We start from the raw sequence: 18,940 nt of genomic DNA on the forward strand, positions 1-18,940 counted from the left end.
TGTAAATCTCTCTTCCCTTCCAACTGTCGTTGGTCGGCTCACATCTACTTTCTTCTTTCCTTGGGAAGCGTCTTTCTCCAAAACTTGTATGTCCTTTTTGGCATCCTTCAGAACTTCCTCCGGCTCTTTAGTAGTTTTTTTCGTGAGAATTTGGGATGCAATACCAGTAAAGGTGTTTTCTTCTTCTTCTTTCTTGCACTGCGCCTCAGCAACTGCAAATACGTCATTCTCCACTTTTAGAAGTCCGGGAACACCCAATGATTTCACAGCTTCCTTAACGTCAGTGATGCCTTCCCATTTAAACTGGACAGAAGATGACTCCTTCACATCCGCGCTAGCAGCTCCTCTGCCGCAGAACATCACCATAACAAGAAAGATTAGCACCGCAGAACAGAAGTGATGCCGGGACATTCTGGGCCTCCGCGGCTCACTCTCTCTTCCTTCCCTCCTCCTTCCGCTGGATCCGGTCACGCGGCGAAGGCTGTGTGTGCGGGGTGCCTCCACAGAAGCAACACGTGAGAGCATATAAATATGTGTGTGTGGGCGGTGTGTGTGCTGCTGTTGGTCCTTTTGGAGCTTTCGAAGTTCACAGTAGCGTTTAGCGCTTGCTTTCCTTCCTAGTGTGTGTTCGTGAGAAGTAAAGAAAAAAACACGCCAAGAAAAGAGGATGAAACAGTGAACACCGCCACCCATCCACAGTGAGTGGCACCATCATTTCCGCCGCAGTCACTCCCAACAACAACAACTCACGCACACAGGCAAACGGAACAGGAGAAGGAAGAACAGTACTCCGGGAACACACAGCGACGGTCATCACCAGTAGCAGGAGTCACGGCGGTGCTTCTGCCACGCGTCAGCACAAAACAAGCGACGCCCAAACAAAAAACACAACCGGCGAAATGCAAAACAGCACAGCCGCCCTTCACAGCACCCACGCGCTGCCGCCAGTCGTATTGCTGTTGTCTCCTCCAACGCACCCGCACATCACCCCGGACAGCCGGAAAATCCCTCATCAACCGATACACAGCGCAAAAAACGCGTCGGCAGGTGCAGCAGTTGTTATGCGGGAATCGCTCCACATTTGTCTCAGGCACTTTCAACGCCACACGACTCACTGGCTGCACGCCGCAAACATAACAACCGCATCACGTCGAAGTGACGCATTGCGGGCTCACGACCTCCTTCCTTTCGAGAGCCGCCACAGAAAGAATCTTGTGCGTGTGTTCTCAGCGTACACGCCACTCCACAGCGTGTGCAACATGGTGTGTGTGTGTGCATGTGCTTGTGTGTTTGGCAGCGCCTATAATTGCAGAGCAGCTGTGCGCCACAAGAGAGTCAGAAGAAAGCAACGGCAGAGAGAGGCAGATAGCACACACGCACAAATTACTCATATCATCACACACAAACACACACACGCAGCCCGCGGAATGGGTGCTCTCAACCACAAAACAATGAAAAACAAAACAAAAAGCCGAAGCGTGGGACGACCAGCGCACACACTCTCATTGCTCCCGTAAAGCAAAACACACACACAGGGAGAGAAAGAGAGAGTGAGAGGTCGCCCACTCAATGCAATAAAAACAAAACAGAAACAGTTACGGTGCTCCGCCCATGCAGCCAGGCAGGACGGCAGCGGTGCGTGTCGTGCAAAAGAGAGCACCAACGGGCCTGCATGGGTGTGCATGCAATACATACAATGGGCACATTATGTGTGTGCTTCGTGGGATGAGGTGAGGGCGAGAGTCCATGCAAGGGGACACACACAGAGAGAGTGGGTGAAAGACGAGTGTGTGTGCGGGCGGTGCATGGCGCTCTCTCACTCACTCTCACGCGGCCACCACCACAGCAGCAGCAGCACACGCAACAAGAAGAAGAAACAAAAGAGGAGAGGTGGTGTGGGAGACAGCGGTGCTGCCGTCACTGTCGCCAGGCGTCGTGTTTATTTTATTAGTGGCGTTTGCACCACTTGTGAATCCTTGTTTTTTGTCTGTAGGATTCCCTTGGTGTTGTTTCTTTTGTTGTTCTCGTTCCGCTTCTGTTTCATCATCTTTTTCTTCTTCAGCCTTTTGTTTGATTCCTGTCGGAGTTTCTCCTGCATGTGTGCGTTGGACTTCCTGCTGAATATCAGTTGAATTTACTTTCGGGGTACCTGAGACATGTACAGCTTCTTCCCTCACTTGATCCCGATGCCTTTCATTTCTTCCTTCATAACCCTCAACACCTCCTTCTTCCCCTTCTTCCATTTCTTTAGAACCATCACTGCCTTTGTGTTCTCCCGGAGAATAATCTCCTGCAGGGTTACTGGGTGTTATTTCTTCAACGATTGTTTGTTCTTCATTTCCCTGCGTCGGTTGATTTCCTTCTCCATTTCTTGTATCCTGTTCTCGGACTGGAATTTTTTGTTGTTGCGGCTGTAGTCCGATTGCTTCTTTTTCGTTGGTTCCTTCCGCTTCATCAACAACCGTTTCTTTTTCTGATGGATTTTGTCTTTCAACTTCGACGTGGCGTTGATTTTCTTTTTGCGGTTCACTTTCATTTGCTTTTTTCAGTTTTCCATTATTGGCTTGTGGCTGTACTCCTCCTCCTTTTGGTGGTGTTGGTGGAGATGGTCCTTCTTCTTCATCCTCTCCCTCATCATCATCATCAGAAATTTCTTCTTGTTCGGCCAAAGACACTTTTATAAGCGTTTCTTCGGTTTTGTCGTTAATATCTGATGCTTTTAAATCTGAGTTTTTCAACACCTCCGGTACAATTGGTTGTGATCCCTGCAAACTCTTAGCGCCACCCCCAGACGCACCAGGCAGAACTCCACCTGCACTCTCCTCAGCACAACCGCCGGCACCGCACCACAGCACGCAGAGGGCACACACCAGCAGCACACGGCCAGTCATCATCATCGCCATCATCACTCCTGTCACTTGAGTGTAGCCTTAAGCACAAAATAACTCCCCGTCAACGCAGAGCGGAAGCAAAAAGAGAGACATGTCATACAGCCACGCACCGTCCCTTCCAGCAATGAGATTCACACACCGCCAACACAACAATTAGGTGGACGCCGCTCAACAACAACAGCAACAACAATCAAAAAAAGGAGCTCTCTTCGCCCGTCCACCGTTCCTCAAACCCCCACAGTCACTATCACCGTTATTTTCTTTCCACAGATATTCAAAAGCACGCCACGCTCACTCCAACACGCGCCCCTCCAGCACAGACCTCGGGATCGTCGGGCCCTCCCAGCACACGCAGTCCGTGATGCGCTCCCGCTGCGCCGCAACGTCCGCCACCTCCTCCCTCAGTCCAGCAGCTCCGTGTACTCCGCGTCCCTCACAATCCCCGGCATGCCCCGGCCGCGGAACACACACAGCGCCACAATGTCGTGCCGCCTCTCCTCCACAATCATGAGCGCAACGCTCAACGCGTACTGGCGCACGTGCTCCATGCGCTGCAACCACATGCCGGTCAGGTTTCCGTCATGCAGTGCATCTTGTTGTCCTCCTACTGCTTGGAGCGGATCCTCACATCCTCTCGATCAACGGTCTGGGTGCTGCAAGGGACTGCCGAGCAGTGCCGCGTTTCTGGAGAACACAAATGTGCGAAAAAAACTGCCACCCTCATACATCTCCGCTCTCTCTCACACACACAAGGGCGGTGTCATAGGGAAAAGAAGTCCGCCGCAAAACGGATGCACGAGGGCACACGCAAAAGCAACGCCATCCACGTCGCACCGCAAGATATAGCCATGCGCCCAGCACACACACGGCCGCAACGAAAGAGACGGGCGGATCCAAGTCCACGCTGCAGTCCTTCACTTCCCTCCGCACCCACGGATTGGCAGAACGACTCACAGTGACGCACTGCACACACCATCCGCTTTCCCTCCGAGCGCACTCAGCAGGCCAGCGCCCAGTCACCCTCGTGCCATCGCAATGGGAAGCACAAACAATCGTCGTCGCGGACCATAGGTGCCACTAGCAGGAAAGAAGAAATGGAGGCATGTCAACGGTCAAGTCAGCAGTGGGACACTCAACGGGACACGGGAACACAAAGTGGCAGTGGGCAAGGCACAACAAAAACAAGCCGCAGTGAATTAACAACAAAAAAAAAAAGAAAAAGTGAGTGTCCGGCATGACCCCAAAAAGAAAAATTAGTGAAAATTGATTCGGCAGGACTTTTATTTCATGTGCCGGGCAGCACAACACGACCGTGTGTTTCTCTATATACATATTGCCTGCACAAGGAAAAAATAATCAAAGTGAAACAAAAAAAAAAAGATTGCACTGTTCCACAAGCCCAAAAAACATTCTTCACATTTTATGCGGCATCCGGCCTGTTCCTCCAATCCTCCTTTCGCGCAGTCCGTGGGACGCACAGCCGCAGGGCCGGCACCGCGTGTGGGCAACAAACAACAAAACAAAGAGGGGAAGCACGTCAAACATGAAAGTGTGCAGCAACCGAACATTACGTAAAAAAAAAAAAAAAAGTGCTTATTACAACAGCTGAACTGCATTAAAAGGGCATTTAAAAGTAAAGACATCAAAGAAATAAAAGATATGTAAAAAAACGCTGGCAGTGAGGCACATATTCTCCGTGAGGCGTCGCGAATCCACACTCCGTGGCTCACAAGACTGCTACGACAGAAATACAATCCCAGTAGAAGCAGCAACACACACGACACACACACACGCACGGTGTTGTTACCAATTAAATCACGCAGTGTCAATTTCACGTCGTTGAGAGAGGCGAGGCGGTCGTCGGAACTCACGCCGCTCCAGACCCTGCAAGGTGACTATTTGTGGTGGGGATTCGTGTCCAGGGGCGTTGTGCCCATTCATTTCTCTTCGGTAATATCCCCAGCAACGTGCTCTCTGACGCTGTCAACTACTCGAATCTTCTCGGATAGTGTCGGAGCCGCTTCCCTCGTCGGAACGGGGACCCTGTCCTTGAGTGCACGCATCGCAGTGGAGTTCAGTGGGCGGCTGTACAGAAAGACGTCCGTCACCGTCACATGAGATTAGTGCCCACCGCACGCGCCAAAGAAAAACCTCAGGACCTCAAGTGGCCTCTCGCCTGTTAACGGCACCTCTTCCTCCCCCAGCGACTCGCCATCAATGTGCACAGAGGCCTTGTTGCCTTGCAGCATGAGTGCCACTTGGTATTCTTTCCTCGGCTCCCAAGTGCTGCTCCGTGTTGTTGTCTTGCCCTCGAACGTCGTCTCCCACTTCTTCTTGTGGCTGTATGACATTCCCATGGTACGATTGGACGCAGTGTCCGCCAGCACCGCAGTCAGTAGAGGCGTGCTCCCGCTCGGAGCCTCTTCGATGGTCACCGACGCTACAAGTGTGAAGTAGTGGCTCAAAGATACATGACGCACATTATCACCCCGAGTGTTCACAGGCCATATTGCCCTGGACTCAAGTCCCGTCAATTGAAACCCATCGTTGTCCTTCGCTGCATTCGTCACCGTTGCATTCAGGCAAAGGTACTCGTCGTTCCACCTGTCTTCACTGGCCGGTGCGTTTGAAAAAACTGCCACCAGACCCGCCGTGGGTCTAGACACGCTGGAGAAGAAAATGCCCTTTTGCGACCAAGTGCTGAGGACGGACACGATTGCACTCAGTTCCTCCGTCAGGCGGGAAATTGAAATGACACTTTTTTCATAATCGCCCCTCCGTTGTAAAAGATGCAAACTTCCATCCGAGTACAGCAGGTTGCCGGCGAGCATCCAATCCGCAGCATTGTCCACGGCAACCGGTCCAACAGAAAACATGCGGTTGTTTTCCGTGACCCAAAGGCAGAGCGCTCTGTCCCTTTTCTTCCCCGAGACATGCCCTCTCTGAGTGTACAGCATGACCTTCCTTTCCTCAATGGTCGCGGTGATGAGGGCATCCACATGCAGGCTTTCCTTCTGAGAGACTCCTGACCGGGCGTTGCCCCACACGCGCGAGAGTGTCCCGATGGCCTCCGTCCACGTTGTCCCCATGCCACGCGACTCGTACACCCTCTGGCCATTCTCGCAATCAACAATCATGGGAAGTGATCCCTCCCATCCGGTGACGCGGGGGTTAAGGCATTTCGCAGGGGAAATGTCTTCACAGAGCGCCCAGGTACTGCCGTTGTCCGTCGAGCAAATGATCATGGAGTAAACGTCTTCTGCTTCATCCTTCGCTATCAGAGGAAACACAAGCGTGCCATCCTCCATCACAACACCTGCACCACCAGAAGCAATGAACTAATTCCAGTCACCTTCGTGAGAAGCAGAAGAGATCGGTTTCGAGAGTGGTTTGGAGTCGTCCCATTTGATCCGTCCACTCTGCCTGCCACCCGTGGGATTCGTGACATCACCCACAAACAGATTCAGCTCCAAGCCGCCCTCTCTCCAGCACCCACTTTCATGGGACACATCAGAGCCTCCCGCAGGAGGAAACACTCTGTTGCCCTTCGTGATTGTTGTAGTGCAGAGCACAACACCCAAACTCTCCTCTCCCTCCGCTGCTCCAAGCACAGTGTGTGCCCTCCATGTATCCTTTTATTGACCTCACCAACAAGAGCGGACCAATCCCACGCAGAGTCGATGTACCCCGCAACCAAGTCAGAAGAAAAAGGCTTACTTAATTGAGCATATTGGCATTCGGCATCCATGCAACCTTCAAAGAAAACAGCAATTACTCCACCAGCACTGACGAGAGAGAGTGAAACAAACGAATCCCTCGCCGTAACGGGAACAATCCCATCCTTCGGCTGCACCGGCATCGTTTGCGGCACAAATAGATCAACCCTCTCCAGCTCCTGAACACGTCGTAAATCACTCATCGCATCATCAATGGGATCCCTTTGGCTCGGTGACAGGCGTGGGCCTTCTTTCGGGTGGGGTCGGAGCCACTTTTATGTTCCGAACAAAGGCAAACTCAGGCTTCGTCTCAGAAGTGCTGGTTGCCGTGTTGGATGCGGGACTCGGATCGACGGTATTGGGTGCGTCAGCCGCCGCAGACTGTCGCCAATCCTCGTTCTGAAGTGACGGCTCAGCATTAACTTGCGGCGCAGTTGTCCCACCAGATTTCGTGTCATCCTTCCCTTCACGGGGTGGCGGCAACTGACAGATGCCCGTCTGGTCAGCATCGCTGCTCCGTGCAGGCGGATGGATGGTTCCATCGGGAGAAAATTGACGCCACCACAATTCATAAGGGCCGGCGTATTTATTTGTCGTCACAGTCATCGTGAAGGCAACGGTGGCCCCTTCCTCTTTCGTTGCACAGGTAGCAGCACAGTTGCTACATGTGTGCACCGCATTGGCCACATGGCACATAGTACCCAGCTCACCATCTCTGCTATGCATGCGCACATCAAAGCCACTGAAAGTATAATTCTCATGCTGAGCCTCAGCACTGGCAGCAGAACACTTCTTCCACGCCCACACACACGCACGCACGCGACAGCTCAGGCTGCCGTCACTCTGAGGACACGACACATCCACCGGCACAACCACCGTATCCGCATCGCCAGATACATCTCCAGGGCTTCCAGTCGCCGTCACACACACGGAATTGCAGCAGCAGCAGCACAAGAGCGCAAGGACCAACACAGTGCACACCATCGTCATCATCGCAGTCATCATCACCCGTAGTGGAGTCCCTGGAGCCAATCAGCTGATCCGTGAGACAGAAGGAAAAAATAATGCAACAAGAGGGAGAGGAACGAGGCACAGCGGATACAGCGAGAGAGAGCAGACAACATGAGGAGAGGGCAGCAGGCCCAGCCGCACAGTTCACACACCACGAGACGGCATCCACGCAAGAAAGGCACACAACGCCAGCAGCCACCCACCATGCAGGAGGAGAAGAAATCCAGCACCATCTCCCCCAGCTCATCTCGACAGCCCCAGGGAAATGGCCAAAACAACGCGGCCACCACACAACGCACACGGAGCAAGCAGACCCTCATCCATCCATGACGCGGCAAAAAAATTTCCTGCCATCCCGCCCTCAATGGGAAACGGAGCCCAACTCAACGCAGTCACACGCGGTGCACCACACCCGCAGGAAAGGAGACTCGGACTGCGCACTCCCTCTCTCTCCCTTCTCCTCATGGCCACGGAAGAAGAAAACAGCCGCCACACGCAACTGCCAGCATGCACCACAAAAATATCATTCAAATCCACTGCAATGTGCATCTTGTTTGTGTGGTTGTGTGTGCCTGCAGAAACACAAAGCAAAGAAGTAGAAGAGAGGGAGCAGAGTATGTGGAGAGACGCACAAAAAAAAAGTACGGCGGAGGTGCGTGGCGGAAACAACAACAAGAAGACCGCTCAAACTCATGACTGCACTGCAGTGCAAGCAGTGACAATTCACACAAGATTTATTTTAAAAAAAAAAACGTTGCCCTTCGTCTTATATAAACCCCATCACACAAAATAATTACAAATGAAAAAGAAATCGTCCATTACTGTTCCACACAAATTTAAAAAGCTGCCGGCTGCCTTGTGGCCACACCAAACTGTCTGCATATTTTGTCCGAAGATAAAAATAAAAATTAAATATTTAAATGTCTTTCAACCGTCTGACCCTCCATGTGTCCGCACATCGTTTATATTTCATAGGGTCATCTGCGTGTTGCTGCCCCCCTCAGCCCTTTCATCGGCGTGCGAGTGCGGCCCGCAGAGCACATTCACTCGTGTGTGTGGGGACTGAGAGAAGCACGCAGACATGACGGGAGTCGCGTCACTCCATCGGGAGAGTGAGCGCAGCAAAAGAAAAAAAATCATCAGGAGGGGAAAGAAATACTGACGAAGCCGACACCGAAGGGTGCGCCAGCGCAAAAAAAAAAACGCAAAGAAAATCCTTAAAAAGCGGCAGGGTGTGGCTGTGTGTGTGGTGCTGCGGGTGGCTGCCAGCCCTGGCAGCAAAGAAAAAAAAAAACAAGAGGGGAAGAAATGTGTGCTCCGCCCCACAGGCCCTCGTCGCACGCCCACACGTCACGGCTCCCTCAGCGCGCCGTTCGTCGCGGCCCCCCCTCATGCGTGCAGCAGGCGAGGCGCACAGGGCCGTCGTCATGAGCGTGTCGGTGGGTGTGCGAGTGGAGCAGTTGGGCGGGAAACACACGGCACCCCTCACAGGAAGAGTGCAGCAAGAAACAATTAAAAAAGGGAATGAGGGATAAAAAATTAAAACAGCAAAACAGAAATATTAAAAAACTAAAAAATGAAAAAGAAAAAAAAACGCAAAAAAAAGTTTAAAAATTACGCACAGAAAATAAAAAGAAAAAAGAAAAACAAAGTAGTAAACAGTAAATTAAATTTAAAATAAGCAAAAAAGGGGAAAAATTATTTGAAGAGCAAAATTAGTTCTTGGACGCAATTCGGTGCAGGGGAGGTCGCAATTGTCCCACGCAACAGCCAGTCACTCCTCACAGAGCCGCAAACCCCCACAGTCCCAACAGCAGAAGCAGCAGCGATGGCAGCAGTCCGCTCCCACGCATTTTGCCAGCATCGGTGTTATTCCCCTGCGACACATTTCCGAGGCTGCTGCTGAGTGCTGTAGCATTTATTTCCCTGACCTGTGTATTAACCTCCTCCTCCTGCCCATTCGTTCCTCCTTTTCTTGTCTCCATCGTTGGCTCGCCATCAGCAGTAGAACCGCCACCCACAGTTGGATTTCCATCGGGAGATGTCCCTGACGTCACCTGCAATACGGACTCCTCTTCGGCTGAGGAAGTACTGACAGTGGACACCGCTGGTGCGGATGCACCGCCACTGCCCGCACCACTGCTCCCCATCGACTGTCCCTGTTCCGTCAGCTGTGTTCCGGCAGGAGTGGACGAAGTTTCGGTTTGCTGAGCACTCGGGCTCACCGGAGGGATGGGAGGTATAATGGAATCAGAAGAATCTGGTGAAGGCTTCGACGGATTCTCTTCCAAAGGTGGAGTGGAGTCTTTATTCGGGTTGAAGGCGCCAATCTCTTCAGAGCTCAAAGGGCGGTTGTACAGCAGGACGTTCGTCACCGTCACGGTCACGTCTTTACTCCCTGCATCATCCGCGTCGCCTCCAATGTAGAAGTGGGAGATCCCTTTCGAATCTGTATTTCCCAATGCACACGGCGTATCCCCACCCACACGCTGACCATCGACGTACGCGGAGCCCTGGGTGCCGTTCCGCAGCAAAATTACGACGTGTTGAGTTTTACCTGGCTCTGAAGCGCGGCTTTGCTCCCCAGAATTCGGTCCGTCACTGCACAGTAGCTTCCACTTTCCTTTCTCGTAAGACAACCCAAAAGATTTCTTTTGTTCATCATTCATCTTCACACCCATCAATGGAATAGGGGTATCTCCCTCCGGTACACTGTCGATGGACACCGTCGCCACAAGAGTGAATTTGTAGTTCGCAAAGTGGTACAGCTGATTCTCCCCCTGACTGCCAACAGGCCACTCCGCCCACGCTCCCTGGAACCTCACGCCCTTCTCTGAATCCACTGTGGCCGCTTCTGCCTTTTTCTTTTCTCCATCATTCCCCTTTACTGTGGCGTTCACTCCGAGGTACTCGTCCCTCCATGTGTTATCAGAGAAGTTGCCGGACAAAAAGCCAACCAGCCCATCGATCGGCATGGCAGGGCTGCAGGCAGTATCAATTGAGGTATCCTGCACAGCACTCCCAGAGGGGCACAGCTTGGAGACACGCTCGTCCACTTCCTTCCAGGTCTTCAGCACCTCTTTCACCCGCTCCAGCTGATCAGTGAGACGCACAGACCAAAGACTGGGTGATGATGTCGTCCCATCGCCTTTCTTCTCGTACAGCGCAATCAACTCTCCCTTATTATCTTCACCCTCAGCACTTTTGTACAGCAGGGAGCTGGCGGCAGCGTCCTCATCATCGCCCGATACCGGCCCAATGTCAACAATGTGCGTATTGTCTGTCAGCCAAAGATGAAGTACGCCCTTTCCATTGCCTTTTTGATGGCCTTCTTCGTTCTTACTCGAATACACCGGCAGGGTGATGAGCATCACTTCTTTCTTATCATCTCCAACACCTTTAATCATCGCTGTGATGAACCCGCTTGTAACGGTCTGCACTTTTCCGCCCTTGTGTTTGTTTCCCCAAACACGCGAGAGTGTCCCGAGTGCCTCCGTCCACGAATCCCCCTTGTCATCGGACTCGTACACCCTGCGGCGGCCATCATCACACACAGTCATCATCATGAGTTCTTTGTCCTTCTCCCGCTCCACGACGGAGGGATCACCGCAGCCATCGGCAGACATCCCCTTCGGCAGCACCCAACCCGCAGCATCCGAGGAGTATATGATCAGCGAAACAGTCTTTCCATCCTTTTCTGTGCCTTTCACTTTCTTCGTCCCTTCCACAGGAAACACAAGCGTGTCGTCATTCATCTTAACACCCGATCCACCACCACCAATAAGCTTTGTCAAGGATTCGTGTTGTTTGCCTTTGTAATTCCACGGGATAGCATAAGTGTCGTTCCAAAGGATCCTTTTTTTACTTTCTTCCTCCTTACTGACGTTCCCTTTCACCAGCATGAGTCCCCAGTCGCCTGCATCGGCTGCCTGATCATCGGCGGTAAGTGTCCAATTGTAACTTCCAGCAAGCATGTAAATATCACTTCCCCGCACGACTGTTGTTGGTCGGCCCACATGTATTCTCGTCTGGCTTTGGGAATCAGCCCGATCTGCTATACGGCAGGTGACTTTCTCTTTTTCGGAGGAACATTCCTCCAGTACTTGTGTCTTCACTTCAGTTGTAGCCAACTCCTTCCTTCTTTGTTCACCAGTCAACGCCAGGAGCTTCGAGGCAATCCCAGTAAAAACTTTTTCAGTACCCTCCTTGCAATGCGCCTCGGCAACGGCAAACACATCACCATCCATCTCAACAAGGCTGGGAACACGGAGCGAACTCACTTTTTCTTCTCCTTTCTTATCTCTCCAAACAAAATATGTTTCCTTTGCATTTCCCGAACCTGGCGCCGTCACCCCACTGGATGCAGCCCCACCAGTGTTGCAGCACAACATCATGACAAGTAGAAGCAGCACCGCAGAACAGAAGTGATGCCGGGACATTCTGGGCCTCTGCTGCTCACTCTCTCTTCCTTCCCTCCTCCTTCCGCTGGATCCGGTCACGCGGCGAAGGCTGTGTGTGCGGGGTGCCTTCACAGAAGCAACACGTGAGAGCATATAAATATATGTGTGTGGGCGGTGTGTGTGCTGCTGTTGGTCCTTTCAGTGCTTTCGAAGTTCACAGTAGCGTTTAGCGCTTGCTTTCCTTCTTAGTGTGTAATTGAGAAAGAAATAGAGAGAAAACATTCCAAGAAAAGAGGGTGAAACAGTGAACACAGCCACCCATCCACAGTGACTGGCATCATTATCCCAGCCGCAGTCACCCCCAACAAAAACAACAACTCACGCACAGAGACACACGGAACAGGAGAAGGAAGAACAGTGCACCGGGAACACACAGCGACGGTCACCACCACCAACAGCAGCCACGGCGTGTGTGTCGTTATTCTTCACGCATCAGCGGACACAGAACAACGCCCAAACAAAAAGTAACCGGCGAAATGCAAAACAGCACAGCCGCCCTTCACAGCACCCACGCGCTGCCGCCAGTCGTATTGCTGTTGTCTCCTCCAACGCACCCGCACATCACCCCGCACAGCCGGAAAATCCCTCATCAACCGATACACAGCGCAAAAAACGCGTCGGCAGGTGCAGCAGTTGTTATGCGGGAATCGTTCCACATTTGTCTCAGGCACTTTCAACGCCACACGACTCACTGGCTGCACGCCGCAAACATAACAACCGCATCACGTCGAAGTGACGCATTGCGGGCACACGACCTCCTTCCTTTCGAGAGCCGCCACAGAAAGAATCTTGTGCGTGTGTTCTCAGCGTACACGCCACTCCACAGCGTGTGCAACATGGTGTGTGTGTGTGCATGTGCTTGTGGTTGTCGAGGCCTACACTTGCAGAGCAGCTGTGCGCCACAAGAGAATCAGAAGAAAGCAACGGCAGAGAGAGGCAGATAGCACACACGCAAATTACTCATATCATCACACACAAACACACACACGCAGCCCGCGGAATGGGTGCTCTCAACCACAAAACAATGAAAAACAAAACAAAAAGCCGAAGCGTGGGACGACCAGCGCACACACTCTCATTGCTCCCGTAAAGCAAAACACACACACAGGGAGAGAGAGAGAGGTCGCCCACTCAATGCAATAAAAACAAAACAGAAACAGTTACGGTGCTCCGCCCATGCAGTCAGGCAGGACGGCAGCGGTGCGTGTCGTGCAAAAGAGAGCACCAACGGGCCTGCATGGGTGTGCATGCAATATATACAATGGGCACATTATGTGTGTGCTTCGTGGGGTGAGGTGAGGGCGAGAGTCCATGCAACGGGACACACACACAGAGAGTGGGTGAAAGACGAGTGTGTGTGCGGGCGGTGCATGGCGCTCTCTCACTCACTCTCACGCGGCCACCACCGCAGCAGCAGCCGCACACGCAACAACGACAAGAAGAAGCAAAAGAGGGGAGGTGGTGTGGGAGATCGCGGTGCTGCTGCCACTGTCGCCAGTCGCCGCCGTTGTGGCGTTTGTGGCTGGAACTGATTCCTTCGGATTGGCTTCCCTATTTTCATTTTGTTTTTCTTCTCGTGTCCCTGTACCATCAGCTGCTGGATCATTGTTCGGGGTGCTGACTTCAGTGCTCTTGTCAGCCCCATTATTGGCGGCATCACCGTTTGCCGTGGGTGATGGTGGCCTTGATCCTGCATGGTCGGCAGATGGCTCATTGTGTTGATTGGCTGTGATGGGGGCAGCGCCCTCAGTTTGTGAATTGTGGTTTGACTCAATGTCGCTTTGGACGCCTTTTGGCTGTTGCACGTGTCCTGAATCCTCAGTGCGGGACCGTTCATTCACTTGCGTTGTTGGTAGTGTTGGTGGTGTTGGTAGTTGTATTTCTTTCAGTTTCACTTGACTTTCACTTGTCACTGTGAGTGCCACATTATTGTTGTTTTCTTCGTCTCCTCCGGTTTCTTCTTCTGACACATTTGTTTCTTCCGTTTCAACTTCATCTTCTTGTGTCGGCGTGTCAACGGAGGATTCAGTACTCTCGGATTTTTCTTTCAAATTGGGTTCTTTGCCACCCTGAGGGCCGTCGCTGCCAGATGAAGAAGGTTGATCAGCTCTTTGTTGTTGGGACTCAGTTGTCTTACCGTCCTTTTCATCCCCCTTACCTCCTGCCTCTTTTCCTTTTGTATCCAACTCTTCTGACTGCCTCTGTTCTTCTGTATCTGATCCTCCAGAGCCCAGCGGTAGTGCTGCTGGTGGTTGAACTGCGACACCTCCTCCTCCTGAACCAGTCGCCTCTTTGCCCAATGTCTTATTTTCCAATTTATTATCCTGCAATGTTTCCTTCGTCTTTCCCAGTGGGCCTGTACCACCACTCAATCCTTCACCATCTTTTTCCCCAGCTTCAACCGCATTTATTAATCCCACTCGAGCGGATAGCAACCCGCAGTCCGCCTTTATAGACACGCCTTCATTTCCACTATTACTCGTGTGCCTCAACCCGTTCCCTCCACCCTCACTGCAGTAGTCGTCCATCGCGTGTCCAAAAACCGCACCGCACCACAGCACGCATATGGCGCCCACCAGCAGCAAATGACCAGTCATCATCGCCATCACTCCTGTCACTTGCGTGCAGCCTTCAGCACAAACTAGCTCCCTGTCAACGCAGAGTGAAGGCAACAAAAGACCCGGCACAGTAAAAAACACCACCAGCAGCAGCACACATTTCACGAAAAATATTGAACCAATGAAAGGCAAAAAAAGCAAAACGCCCTGCAAAAACTTAACAACAAGGAAAACACACAAAAAAAGTAAAAGTAAAACAAATGTAAAAAAGCGGCAATAAAGTAAAACAGTAAAAACACAAAAAACAAAAAACTTTAACTAAGCGGCTCCAGTGCGCATGCGTATGAGTGTGTCTGGAATGCGTCCACGTAAACGGTCGCATGAGTGTCGAGCATATGCGTGGGTCCGGGATACGTGCCAAGTGACGGATACAGGGAGCAGCAACGCGGAGCGCACAGCAGCGAAGCAAAAGCAAATGAAGCAAAACACGATCATCATAATTACTCTTACTTTTTACATCGGACCACAGTGGACGCGCACATGTCCCAGTGGCTGAGTGCTGGCACGCACAGCCCACACACACCTCTTCAGCCCAGAGCGGTGTACGCCAGCGCGGATACGGCAAGCAGCAGCGGGGTACACACCCACGCAGAGCTGCCAAGGCTGCCGTCGATTTCGCGAAGATGTGACGGTGTGCGGGTGGAAGTCGTGGTTGGCGCAGCGGTTGTCGTGCTGGTTGTCGTTGTTGTTGGCGCCTTTGTTGTGGTGGTAGTCGTATTTGGTTTTATTTCCGCACCGGCTTTTTTACATCCGCCGTCTCCACCAGCGGACTCGGCGCACTCCCGGGCTCGGTGCCGTAGCGGTTTCTGTATTTCTTGCATCTGCATCGCCCATCGTATTTTTTAACGCTCCCGCATTGGACGCAAGTTGCGGCCCTTCTGAAGCGGTCCCGCTTGCTACCCCCGGCGTGGGTTTCAAATTACCTGTTGGTTGTTCCGTTTCCCCTGCGTCCGTTAGCTTTGGCGCGCCTGATTCCGGCGCTGGCTTGGTCCCCGGACCTTTTACACCCGGCTCCTTTGGCGTAGTGGGATTTGGAGTCGAACCACTAGCTGTGCCCTCTTCGCCCGCCATCACGCACACGGATGGGCAGCAGCACAGGGCGAGCACCAACAGGGCGCACAGCAGACGGCACATCGTCATCATCGTGAGTGTGGTCGTTCAGTGGTGTGGAGCTGATCTGCACAGTGAGGGACATGGAGAGCAACAGGAGAGACGAGAGGTGCGGCAGACACACACAGAGGGCACACCACATGAGGAGAGGGCAGCAGCCAGGCATGCACCGTACGCCGCACACCACGTACGACACACACTCCATTCCACGGCAGCAGGCACACACACACACACACACACAGCCCTGCCGCAACACCAACACACAGACGGAGGAGGAAGAAAGAGAAGCAAACAGGAGCGGCACACAAGGCTCCACCGCACGCACACACGGCGAGAGCGGTCCGTCGTGTCGGCACCCCTCACGGAGGGTACGCACAAACAAAAGAGGAGGTGCAGCGCACACAGCAACACAAAAGCAAAGTAACAATAAAAAAGAAGAGATCCTCGCACACCGCGTGAATTGTTGGTCCACGGGAAGTGCAGCCAATATTTTTTTTTTCTACTATTACCAGCGCGTCCAGCTATACAATGCCATCTGGGTGCCGAGGAGGCGGTTGAGCAGCGACAAAAGTTTCCTGCTGTGAAGCAACTGCCATTGAGAGAACTTTTCGGTGCGGAGGTCCTGTTCAATGCCCAGCCGTTGGCGCACAGCCAAGGTGCCTGGACATTCTAGAAGCAGATGGTGCAAGGTTTCCTGCGGGCCAATTGGCGTGCTTGTGGAAGCAGGCTGATCCTGCGGCAGCAGAGATCGCCTCCTGGCACTGCTGCTGCGGTGTCGGTTGGCGTCTGGGTTGTGTGCGCAGCGACTTCTGTGCTGTGCGGTGCTTCTCCGTGTGGGGAAAACCATGTCACAGAAATCGCATTTGAGCTCGGGAAGCGGTGGAGGATGTTCCGGGTGAAATGACCGACAGTGACTGACGAGATTCGAGAATCCCGTCAATATAGAATCGCAGTACGGACATTCCTCCTTCCGACGGCGTGTGACGGTCCGTCCCCTTACTGGAGAGACGTCTTCCTCCCTTGCCGACGGGGGAACAGTGCCCATCCCCGGTGCAGTCGGATCGTTGTTAGAGCGCATATATGCAGACTGTTCTGGTGAGATGTTGCAGAAACGGCATTGGTTCGTGCGATCTCTCACAGCCCAGTATAGTCGACCCCAGAGCCCAGATTCGCCGCGCCTTGCCCTAGCGAGGTGAACCAGTTCTTGACGGTGAAGAACTTCCTGAGTGATCAGGTCCTTACCGCTGAGATCGGATGGCCTTGTGCCGCAAAGCAAGTAGCGATGAGTGTCTTGACGAATGGTACTACGCCACTTGTTGGTGAGCAGGGTAGTAAAACATGTCAGCAGATCCGTATGCCATAAAGGTGCGATTCCATGCTCCGTGTATTGTCCAGATGCCATAGCCTGCGTCGCATACTGATCTGCAAGCTCGTTAGCATGTATTCCACAATGTCCGTAACAAAACTGCAGGTGCACAGACCAGCCAGCACACGTCAGTGTTAAGAGACGCTGCCAGATCTGATCTTCCGTCCAGTCTGTCTGACTGAGCGGGCCCTTGTTTAAAGCCGCAAGAAGAGACTGACTGTCTGTAACCACAAGCAGGGTTTTATGCCTGTGTCGGATGCGAGGGATAATCAGCTTCTCCAGGGCTAGAAGCAGCGCGCGGGATTCCGTCCTGTAGCTGCATGGGCGTGCACCGCAGTTTATACTGGCCTTTTCTATTATCTCCGATGAATTGAGGGATGCAAGCAGTATTCCAACCCCGGCTGACTTGGGAACGTCGACACCGCCATCCGTCGCGAGTATCCACGAACGATGGCTGTGCAGCGCTAGAGCCTCTTCGCTGACTCTGCGCTTTTCCCTTGTCAGCTCTTCCTCGTCAGTTATTGAGTGGTCTATCGGAAGTTCCACGCCAATGGTGACCCGGCGTGCGGAGGCCGCAAACCAGGGAGGAATGGAGCTGCGAAAGAGCCGCTCTTCGCGTGGTGAGCTCTGAGTGATGCCATAGTCCTTTGTGTATGCGTCTACGAAGGCATATAGCTCGTCCCGAGATAATGGCGAGATGCGGAAACCTGCGCGAGGCGGTGGCTCAGACGGAGGTCTCCGCATCCAGTCCATCTGACATGCGCGTGTGTTCTCAAATATGGAGAGCCGCGCGCGCAGGCAAAGGACGTGAAGCGGCGGCATATCAGCCTCTAGAAGTGCGGATTCCGGGTCGACAGTGCTCGGAACTCCGCTGACAATGCGTGCCAGAGTTGCGTACGTCTTCTGCATCTCATTTTTCGCTGAATCCGTCGCTACTGCCCATATGAGCTCGCTGCCATAGCGTAATTTGGAAGCGCCGTATCCAATGACGAACGTGCGTGGGTCATGTGGAGATGGTCCCGCCTCTTTATGCGCCATGCAGCGTAGCTGCGATATCCGTTGCGAAGTGGCAGCGCATTGCTTGGTGGCCGCCACATTTAGCGTCCGTCGTGGATCGAGATCCATGCCAAGAAGCTTCGTAGTTCGCGATGCCCCCATGGTCATGACTGGGATTTCACATCCAGCCACTACCAGGGGCCACTTTCCTTCACGATCATAATCTGACTCCGTGTGCGTGGAGAGTGCGAACCAAGCGGCTTCACACTTTGACGGGTTGATGGCCAGGCCATTTTCCTGACTCCACGCATGCAGTTTTTCAAGAACCATGTTGGCAGTGGGAATGGCGTCTTCCCGGGACTGCCCCTTAACGATAATAGAGAGGTCGTCCGCATACATGTCTGCTGTGACACCCGCAAAGCTGTTCAGCAGATTGAGAAGTGGGTGTACGTAAAGGGAGAACAAATATGGTCCCAGTACGGACCCCTGAGGAACTCCTCGCAGCATGGGACGCCGATCGCTGTTTCTGTTACCAACTCGTGTCTTCGCGTAGCGACCACATAGAAAGTTTCTAAGCCACCTTCTACAATTCACCCCCGGAATATTAGCCAGCAAGCGACTGAGGACTCGATGATCTATGGAGTCAAAGGCCTTGCTGAAATCAACCAACACCAGCAGAGTCCGATGGGGTCTGTAGTGGAGTTGATTACCAATATCGCTCTTCTTGGGAAGGTTCACTTGAAAATAATGATTTCTATTATGCTCCACTTCG

At 52.7% G+C, this 18,940-nt stretch overlaps 4 protein-coding genes and 4 pseudogenes across 4 annotated transcripts, besides 16 other annotated features; all 8 read right to left on the minus strand.

Moving 5' to 3' along the window:
- On the minus strand, positions 1-525 carry Tc00.1047053508047.11 (trans-sialidase, putative; the record flags this gene model as incomplete). Its single annotated transcript, XM_807061.1, has 1 exon — positions 1-525. A coding segment is annotated over one exon (525 nt), but the record flags the coding sequence as incomplete, so codon positions are not given.
- Positions 1-4,354: a sequence feature (heterozygous, Esmeraldo-like haplotype).
- Positions 1,827-2,906, minus strand: Tc00.1047053508047.20 (mucin-associated surface protein (MASP), putative; the record flags this gene model as incomplete). Its single annotated transcript, XM_807058.1, has 1 exon — positions 1,827-2,906. The coding sequence occupies one exon, from the start codon at positions 2,904-2,906 to the stop codon at positions 1,827-1,829; it is 1,080 nt and encodes a 359-aa protein (XP_812151.1).
- Tc00.1047053508047.25 lies at positions 3,183-3,521 on the minus strand (annotated as a pseudogene).
- Positions 4,355-8,464: a sequence feature (areas not merged during assembly with more than two copies in the genome that could not be assigned to a particular haplotype).
- Positions 5,012-6,811, minus strand: Tc00.1047053508047.30 (annotated as a pseudogene).
- On the minus strand, positions 6,827-7,600 carry Tc00.1047053508047.40 (annotated as a pseudogene).
- Positions 8,465-8,851: a sequence feature (heterozygous, Esmeraldo-like haplotype).
- Positions 8,514-8,540: a sequence feature (AT_rich).
- Positions 8,852-10,038: a sequence feature (areas merged during assembly that could not be assigned to a particular haplotype. This can correspond to areas where the two haplotypes were merged or to regions with more than two copies in the genome that were merged during assembly.).
- Positions 9,152-9,316: a sequence feature (A-rich).
- On the minus strand, positions 9,400-12,171 carry Tc00.1047053508047.60 (trans-sialidase, putative; the record flags this gene model as incomplete). Its single annotated transcript, XM_807059.1, has 1 exon — positions 9,400-12,171. The coding sequence occupies one exon, from the start codon at positions 12,169-12,171 to the stop codon at positions 9,400-9,402; it is 2,772 nt and encodes a 923-aa protein (XP_812152.1).
- Positions 10,039-10,356: a sequence feature (heterozygous, Esmeraldo-like haplotype).
- Positions 10,357-13,594: a sequence feature (areas not merged during assembly with more than two copies in the genome that could not be assigned to a particular haplotype).
- Tc00.1047053508047.70 (mucin-associated surface protein (MASP), putative) lies at positions 13,470-14,684 on the minus strand (the record flags this gene model as incomplete). The annotated part of the gene is made up of 1 exon (XM_807060.1): positions 13,470-14,684. The coding sequence occupies one exon, from the start codon at positions 14,682-14,684 to the stop codon at positions 13,470-13,472; it is 1,215 nt and encodes a 404-aa protein (XP_812153.1).
- Positions 13,595-15,235: a sequence feature (heterozygous, Esmeraldo-like haplotype).
- On the minus strand, positions 15,222-15,839 carry Tc00.1047053508047.80 (annotated as a pseudogene).
- Positions 15,236-15,407: a sequence feature (areas not merged during assembly with more than two copies in the genome that could not be assigned to a particular haplotype).
- Positions 15,408-15,768: a sequence feature (heterozygous, non-Esmeraldo-like haplotype).
- Positions 15,769-16,543: a sequence feature (areas merged during assembly that could not be assigned to a particular haplotype. This can correspond to areas where the two haplotypes were merged or to regions with more than two copies in the genome that were merged during assembly.).
- Positions 16,026-16,047: a microsatellite.
- Positions 16,296-18,940: part of a mobile genetic element that runs on past the window's edge.
- Positions 16,544-17,590: a sequence feature (areas merged during assembly that could not be assigned to a particular haplotype. This can correspond to areas where the two haplotypes were merged or to regions with more than two copies in the genome that were merged during assembly.).
- Positions 17,591-18,940: part of a sequence feature (heterozygous, non-Esmeraldo-like haplotype) that runs on past the window's edge.

Source organism: Trypanosoma cruzi, genomic scaffold (assembly GCF_000209065.1).
Source record: "Trypanosoma cruzi strain CL Brener 1047053516621 genomic scaffold, whole genome shotgun sequence".
In the NCBI taxonomy this organism is placed as follows: domain Eukaryota; phylum Euglenozoa; class Kinetoplastea; order Trypanosomatida; family Trypanosomatidae; genus Trypanosoma; species Trypanosoma cruzi.